The sequence below is a fragment of the Polyergus mexicanus genome, unplaced genomic scaffold (genome assembly GCF_030449975.1).
Source record: "Polyergus mexicanus isolate NDT 795.1 unplaced genomic scaffold, iyPolMexi1.0 SCAF_9, whole genome shotgun sequence".
NCBI lineage: Eukaryota > Metazoa > Arthropoda > Insecta > Hymenoptera > Formicidae > Polyergus > Polyergus mexicanus.
Window position 1 is genome coordinate 4,414,150 of NW_027223329.1, and position 9,010 is coordinate 4,423,159.

A 9,010-nucleotide genomic window follows, 5' to 3' on the forward strand; every position below is an offset into this window, starting at 1 on the left:
CGTCATTCCCACCCCATGACGTCATTCCCACCCCCGTGATGTCATACCCCCGTGACGTCATACTCACCCCCGTGACGTCATACCCCCCCGTGACGTCATCCCTCCCGCGCCGGTTTCTCCTCACCCCTCACCCCCCCTCAGAGGACCATGGCTTAGAACCGGCCTAGATACACTACTCATTGCGTTAAGTGTATTCTCCTTTATCTCGTCTTCATTTTTAATTTTATTCTTATTTTTATGTTCTTCTTTATTTAAAGTTTTTTCTTTGTCTTCATAGTTGATTTCTTGGATAATAATATTTTCTTCATCTTCATTTTCACTTTTATTTTCAATATTCATATAATTTTTATAATCGTATTCATTCGTATGTATAGAAGTTCCGTAAGTATGGTTTCTTCTTTTTCCTTATTCAAAGCCTCGTTCTTTGAATCATGGTCATCTAATAATTCGCTCAATGGTTTCAAGCGCAAGGTCGGAACATGTACTTCTGCTTCTTCATCTAAAGTACTCATAACATTTAAATATGCTTTTCCAGAAATATTTTCCACGATGGTGTCCCCCAAATAAATTCCATATACTACAATATTTTTAATCTTGGTATGTAGCCTATTTGTATTTCTGGATTTTCTATTCTCATATAAAATAATGATTCGGATCGCAGAGCTACTACAATGGCTTCAGGTGATAAGAAAGATATGTTGATTCCGGAGACATCCAAGTGCCCTTGTGCGTAATCTATTTTCGATGATGTTTATTTAAAGAAATCGTTTCCTAATATGCTGGATTGGAAAATCGTTAGATACAATATGAAATATAACCGGTATTTTGAAAAGAGTTAATGTAATTTCACCTAAGATGTACAGGATAATTATTTATACCGTTCAAATTGAGGATATTAGTGTAATTAATATTTATTTCTTCGGGGACAAGATTTTCTTTGATTATATTTGGTCCAGATCCCGTGTCTAGCATAAAGGTTATACGAGTACCTAAGTTGTCGATATTGATTTGAACGGTAGGCACGCGACTATACTTGTCGAGGTTTACAGTAACGGGCCTTATGGTGGTTCTGTCCTTGTCTATTTGGCTATCTGAGTTTTGGATGGGCGCGGCTCTCGTTCGGACCCCTGTTGTGCACCCGACGTCGAGGGGCCGTTGTAGTTTCCATTTTTTTCCTTTTTTCGAAAGTTACTAGCATGGCATAATTGACAATTTTCGAGAAATTAACCTTGCTCCTTACAATAGCGACAGAATAAAGAATTCCTGGATTCCATATGCTGGTTTAGTTTTGATCGACAATCTTTAGCAATGTGTCCGAAATTGTTGCAAATTTGACAAGTTATACGAGTTTTGTTTTCCGTATAACGTTGTTCATTTTGTTTCTTCCAACAATTGTTTGCAGAATGGCCGGGTCTCTCGCACCATTGACAAATTACCGAAATTTTATTGTTGTTAGTTGTATTATTCTGTCGGCACGATTTTGCATCATAACCAGGTTTTAAGCATCATTGACAAGTTATTATTCTTCCTTGAACTACGTTTACCGGTCGGCGGATTTGTGGATCGCGGAAACGACACTTCTCTGCTCCATGCCCGCATTTTTTATAAATTTGACAAACTAATATTGCGGTTCCTAAATCAGTCTGGTTGTTAACTTGCTGAGAGGTTTGTAAATATTTTCTGCAGTTACTACTTACATGCCCTTCCTTATAGCAGATTTGACAATTTTTTTTTAAATTGTTAGTTTTCTGTCTACCTGAAATATTATCTATTCCCTGTCTTAAATCTGTCATTGCTCGTAGTTCTCTCTCTATACTTATAGCGTCAGCTGCAGTTTCTTGTACATCTAATAAATTTCTTGCAACTCGTTGTTTAATTTCTGGTTTTAGCCCTCTAATAAAGCCCTCTAATTTGCACATGTCCTTTTCTAATGAAGCTTTAATATTTTGGCCATGTGTCACGTTTCCCGAACTTTTATATGCTTCTAATATTTGTTTCCCGAGAATTTTTACTCTAGTTGCATAAGTTATTACATCTTCATCTCCTTTTTGATATACTATACAACCTAATTCCCCTTGTAATTAATAAATTGCTAGTAAATTTTTTGCTAGTCCGTAAATTTGCTTTAAATATTTAGTTAAACGCTATCAAAATCTTGATCTTGTATAGTGCGGCGAGCCTCACCTATTATCCTAGTTCTTATTATTTTAGTGAACTGTGATTCAGCCTCACTAGGCAACATGGATTTCGCTTCTTCACATCCTTCAATAAAATAATTTAGTGGAATGTTTTGACCGTCAAAATAAGGGACGGCTTCGACCGCGTATTTCAAAGTAGCGAAAGGATTATTTTGAGCCATGTTGCCGCTGGTACCGCCAGGGTCTTTCTTTTTTTCGGATTTATTAAATTTAGGTATAATAGTCTTATCGCAGGAATCGGCAAAATGAGATTCGGCCGCTGTTTCGCTAAACTTTTTTTCGAAATCTTTTTCAATTACAGTTTCGTCTAATGAAAAATTAATGTTTTTAGTGGTTTTGTTAGAAGTGAAAGTGTGGTGTGTTTCTGATTTGTTAGATTTTGTTCGATTGTATGTTTCCTGAGTAAGCTGAAAATTTTGTTCTACTTCGTCTTTATCAGCTGTACCTCTTGTCCCTTTACTCATTCCAGTTCAAAAGATCGCGTTACATTACAATCCCGGACGAGCTCCCAAAATTTTAAAAATAGTATGTTACGTCCAGACTCGGGGAAGGATGAGTCGACGAAAGGGCGTAACAACTATCTTTTATTATCCCGAAGTTAAACATCTCGTGGCGTTTGGAATCGAGTCGAACAAACTGACAGGCCTGAAAAACAGGTAAACGACTGAGTCGCTATTACGCTATTCGTTATTCAGACGTTAGATCGGTGGTCCCTTTTCGGTAAGAGAATTTAATCTTTTTTACGCGGAATGGGACCAAGTGCAATCCTTTGACTAGGAATGAGTGGGGATTTAATAAAGAGTAATTCTTTTATTTAAATTAACAAAGTATGAATTTATTCATATTTTAAAATAAATGATAGATGTACACATGATTATATAAAAATAAAAATAAAATATTGTTGATTCTAATTTCTCGGTGAATGCATGTGTGTATATGTGTTTTAATTCGCGGATATTACATTAATACGGAGGGCATCAATCAGAATGCAGAGAAAAGATTCTATCGTTAACATTTAGGTGTTCTGACTGGTTAATACAATATAAAAATATATTTGATGAAAGGATAAAAAAAATAAAATCAAAATCAATATGTATAAGTAAATAACTGTATATGTTAATAACGGTCAGAAGTATAAAATTGTTCGCTCGCATACGTGTTAGATTAAGATCACGAGTTAAAACTTTCTAAGACTTATTGCCGGAACGAATTGATGATTTAAAAGAATAATATACAGAGCTTATCTTTCTCCTTTCAATACGGAGACAAAAAAGATAAACTCTGAACAAGTGTATGCAGCCAGTTCAGCTATAAAAAACAAACCCCTAGTTGATGTCAAATGACACCATTGAACATCAGAATAATGACATATGCATTTGTTATTTAGAATGTTATGCTACTATGTCGCTCTCTGATGATATTTACTCTAGTCTATTAAAAAAATAATAATTCAAAAAATTACGTTCGGTCCAGGATTCCCTTAAAATGATTTCAATTGGCTCAAGAAATAAACATGAAGAAAAGTTTAACTCTGTAAATTAAGTTGCCTCCAAAATTATTTTTGTCGAGCTATATGCGAAGATACTTCTTGCCTTTTGTGTTATCTAGAAATTATTCGACATTTAATTAAATAATTAATTTTGTTTTTTACTTTATTCCGACTTTTTAATAAGACATTCTTCGGAAAGTTTTGATTTAAATAAGAAACAAGACAAGAAGGAAGAAAAGAAATATTATTCAATTAAACTTACTTCTTTAAAATAGTAATTCAAAGATGGAGGGGTGGCGAATTTGTACGGTGTTTCGCTTTGCGTTTCATGTCGACAACCCGATGTTCGATTTGTGATTGACCTGGAGATGATGCCAAGTAAGGACAGTGGTAGCATAAGTGCCTAACTCGCGAAGCATAGAGTAAGACTGCGTGAAGTTGAAGACCGGAGAAATATAGTGTGTCTAAATGTCTCTTCGAGTCCCCTTTTTATAATAATTCTCTTTTCGGGGTGTATTCTAATTCCAAGAGTGGGAATCTTCCAAAAATTTTAACGAATTGGAATTGCGTAGAAGTGGGAATCCTTCATCTTAACGAATTAAAAATTATGCTAGTGTCCTTATTAGGCGGGGTGTTCCTTCTATTTTTCGAATTTTTACCCGTGGTGATCGTCGATTGGTGATCTCGATATCAGTTCAAGTTTCTTGAGCATTAGATTTCCCTTACGCACGTGATCTGATTAGAAAAAGTCTTACTTCCTTATGATTATTTTTATCAATATTAACGTAGCTGTATTTACTGAATATTTCGTTATAGAGGTTTCATCGTTATTGATTTAATTATACTTGTCAGATATCTCGTTAGAAGGAATTTTTTTTATCTTTTCGGTATCAATTTATTCTTCCGCTGGAAAATTCTACGGCGAGGGTACCTACTGATTTTTATTTATTTTTAGGCGACCGGCGCGGTTTCGTCACCGGTCTCTCGCGTCTTTCTCACGGTTACTCATAGATAACAAGTGACTAAATGTTTAAAGAAATGCGTGGCGCAAGATGCTCTATTTACCGAACGACTCATTTTTATCACTGATCGACTATCGTTGCCGCTATATCGCGGAAGGAAGGAGTTGCCAGGACGTAACAATGAAATACATAGTGATTCTGTAAAATAAATACAAAAATAAAACATACATATCTTTTTGGCTATGTTCATTGATCTTGAATCATCTAAAGACCATATTTCTTTTTTCTTAATGACAGATTGTAAAATAGTCTGTGTCTGATGAAGTTTTGTCCACTTCTGTCAAATATTTTTCACCAGAAAGTGCATTCACCTTTTTTTACAAGAAAATTAAAGGTTAGTCAAAATACAATAATACACGTTGAAAATTTTGATGATAAATAGTATTTTGTCTAATTATTTCCTTGAATATCTTCTAAACAATCCATTTGCATAGCTAATATTTTCTATAAAAGTTTTGTCCTTTCAATCAACTTTTGTCCACTTCTGTCAAATATTTTTCACCAGAAAGTGCATTCACCTTTTTTTACAAGAAAATTAAAGGTTAGTCAAAATACAATAATACACGTTGAAAATGCATAAGTATTAAAATTAAGATACCAATAATATCAGTAAACAGATAATATTAACACTTTAATATTCTCGAGTTATATTGTTTCCTAACAAATTTTTTGTTTTTCTTGTAAAAAGAGATAAAATGGATTTACTCGATTGGAAATAATAACTATAATATGTTTATAGGACATTTATTTAATGTTTTATGAACATACATAGAATGATTTATAAAACATATTGTAAAATATATTATGCACGTTCATAAAGCATTCTATAAAAAAATTATGGTATATTCTATAAATATGTATAAAATATTCTCCAGAATATTTGATAGATTATTCTATTTACATTCCACGAATATTTATAGTAGTGCCATTCGAACTATGCCATTCGAACTATGCCATTCGAACTATACCCTTCGTACTATGAACATACGATCAATGTGTAAGAATGTCCTATAGAATATTTGAAATATTCTTGAAGAATATTCATAGAATGTTCATAAGAATGTGTAGTGCTATCTCGGAAAATACAATAGATAATAATGCAGAGCAATAGCTGGACTTGAGAGAGGCTAATCTATTTACGAATGTGGAACTAACAACGAAATAAGGGACAATAGTTTTCATGCTCTTTTGCCTGATTACTATACACTTACTTGATTAATAAGCGAACTTCTGTAAATTGTCCTTATATTGTGAATTATTGATATCTCATCAACATCTTCCACTTTCTGGAGTAGTGCGAAATCTATAGCACCAAAATTTGTTTCTTGCATAGCAAGCACGGAGAATCTGTGAATAAATTATCACGATTAAATTTATTTGCTGAGATGTAACTATATGATTCTTCTTCTTCTTCTATATAGCACTTAGGCATCTTAGGGACCCGCCCATACGCCAGTTGGTGCTCAAGCTGCCTGACAGCCGTGGGATTTTGCGATGGAATGATCCTCAAAAATCTTCAAGTCAAGATATGAATCTGTCGCGATTTCTGCGACCGTTAGTGAATTCCTGAGAGGCGGTGTAATATACCTATTTTAGTTATTGCTTTTAGATGGATTATATGTTGAGCTGAACGTTAGTGACAAATTTATGAAGTGCCAGAAATAATTTAGTATTTTTTGAAAACATTAATAGATGGGATATCCAAGTTCACTAATGGATCAGCGCGATAGAGATCAGAAATCAAGGTTTCAGTATGCTCCGAGAGCAGCGGACAGTCAAAGAATACATGATTTATAGTCTGATTCCCGTGTCCACATGAACAAGCCGGGTCGGAAATGATGTTTTTATCCGATAGGTGTGTGTCGACACAGACGTAGAACGATCTGAGCCTTGACACTAGAACGATCAATGGTCTGGGTAAGCGTTCCCCCGTAGCCTCATACCATGGTGGAGCCAGTTTTGTATCGCTCTTGTTGAAGTATCTAGACCCCTTGTTCTCAGCTTCCGATTTAATGATGTTAGTTGCGTCAGATTTCGCGTCTTTTTTGCAGCAGAAGTAAAGATTGGTATAATAGCATTTGGCAATCATGAGGGAATCAGGGAGAAGCAAAGCCTCCTTCGCAGCAGCGTCCGCGCTTTCGTTGCCTGGGATACTTTTATGGGCCGGGATCCAGTAAAGGCCAACCCGTCGGCCAGATTTGTTAAAAGAATAGAGTATAGATTTAATTTTGTACACTGCAGGGTGCAAATTGCCCTTGTAATCCGGAGGAAGAGGGACTATTCAAGGCGCTCAAAGAGTCAAAAAATATAATGGCTTTGGGAAGGTTAAGCTTAACACTCTGTCGTAGGGCACATTCAAGGGCCAAAAGCTCCGCATCATAAATTGTTGAGTAGTCACTCAAACGAACCCCGACTGTCAGGTGGAGATGAGGGACAACCACCGCGAACCCGACTCTAACCGCACCCTCGACCTCCGCCCTAGACCCATCCGTGAGCAATACGGCATACTCTCCAAAGCGCCCCACCAAAGACTCAAAAGAATCCACGACACTCTACTCGTGAAACCGATAGTTGTATTGATTTCTAAATTTAGGTGATGATTCACCTCAAAAAGAGCAGACAGATAGCCAACATAACAAGCCGATTCTATCCGTTTAAACAAATCAGAACCAAGCCGCATAGTTTGACCTAGGCCCTAGGCCTGACATAATGCGGGATTGCTCCTCCGAGGAATCAATCAATGAGATGATCAATGAGAAGATGGCGAAGGACATGCGATTCACGAGAGATAACCTTGCATAGAGAATTCACCGTAGAGATCCAGTATGGCATTGATCGTAGTTGTGCGCATCAGGCCCAATGCCGAACGAAGCGACGCGTATTGTAGTTTGCACATGGTCGTATATTCTTTACAGTTCAAAGGATGGAAGACCTGGCAATCAAGAACGGACGGGATGATGCTCCTAGACCATCATAATTGTGGAGGGATGTACTCCCCATCTAATTCCCGTCATACCTCTTAATATATTGGACCTAGACAGAATTTTCTTTTTAGTCATGTTGATGTGAGATCCCCACGACAGATTAGCCTCTAACTGGACACCCAGAAAGCGAGAGGTCCTAGAAAAGAGAACCCGGACTCCATTCAAATGTACGCTAATATTGTTAGATCGCATCAAAGTATTCAAGTTCCTGGAGTTCATATTCGAGAAAATTGTAAAAGAAAATTTGGAAGGGGAGATAGAAAGATTCAAGTCCCTCAGAAACAGAGAGGCCACTCAGAGCCAGATTCAATTGATTCTTGATATATGCTATCGATTCGTGAGAACAGTATATCGCCAGATCATCCGCTTACATAAGAATCTGGACGGGGGGGGGGGGGAAGACATTTTTCGATCAAGGCAATGTATAGATTAAAAAGCAGCGGGCTGAGAATAGACCCTTGCGGCAGACCGCGGTTAGCTGTGCGGTCCTACATATGGATGCCAAAGGCTAACTCGACCGGATGCCTTTTGCTTAACAGCGTTTTAATGAAAGCAGTAATTTTGAAAGGAAATCTATATTTTTTAAATAAAAGTATTAGCGTTTCCAGTATGACGTGGTCAAAAGCTTCAACAAGATTCAGGAACAAAACGCCAGTGAACTGGCATCGGGCTGAAGCGATCTTAATTTTGGAGACCAAAAAAGCAACGCTCTCGGTGCACGAGAGCCCCTTTCTAAAGCCAAATTGAAAAGAGAGGAGGGTGTTGTTGTTCTCTGCCCACCATTCCATTCTCTTGTAAACTAATTTTTCGAAAAGTTTCTGTACATTATTGAACAGTAAGATGGGACGTAAGGCATTTTTTTGTTGTTGTGTTTGGGGATAAATATTATAAAATATTTTTTCCAATCGGATGGGAATATGCATTTATGAAATATGAGGTTGAACATTTTCAAAATAAAAGTATGCGTTTCGGGAGGAAGGCGTTTTAATATTCAATTGGAAATTAAGTCCGGTCCGGGGGCAGAACGCAATTTAAGGCGCTATTTTCTCCTAACTCAGAGCAGAGTCATACTCAGAGGCAGAGAAGGGAAGTATCATGAAAGAAGGATCTATATTAATGTGAAGGATCGAAATATCATTTAGGAAAGAAAGGATATCTGCATGATTCCGATTAGATCAAGATCAGAGGGGCTATAGCGTCAAACGCTTGTTCAAAGTGATTGAGAGAAATGTGGTTAGAGGATTCATCGCATGCTAATTTAAATGGATTATAAAAGGAACGTATTGTTTGCCAAATTTTATTGATTGGTGTGGAAGG

At 36.6% G+C, this 9,010-nt stretch overlaps 1 protein-coding gene and 1 pseudogene across 1 annotated transcript; both read right to left on the reverse strand.

The window, feature by feature from the left end:
- Positions 1 to 1,079: 1,079 nt before the first annotated feature.
- On the reverse strand, positions 1,080 to 2,662 carry LOC138936460 (uncharacterized; annotated as a pseudogene).
- A 3,713-nt stretch (positions 2,663 to 6,375) lies between these two features.
- On the reverse strand, positions 6,376 to 7,389 carry LOC138936461 (uncharacterized). The gene is made up of 2 exons (XM_070301880.1): positions 7,218 to 7,389; positions 6,376 to 6,986 (listed from the first exon to the last, which is right to left on the reverse strand). Exons 1-2 carry the CDS (start codon positions 7,387 to 7,389, stop codon positions 6,376 to 6,378), a joined length of 783 nt encoding a protein of 260 aa, XP_070157981.1.
- Positions 7,390 to 9,010: the final 1,621 nt, after the last annotated feature.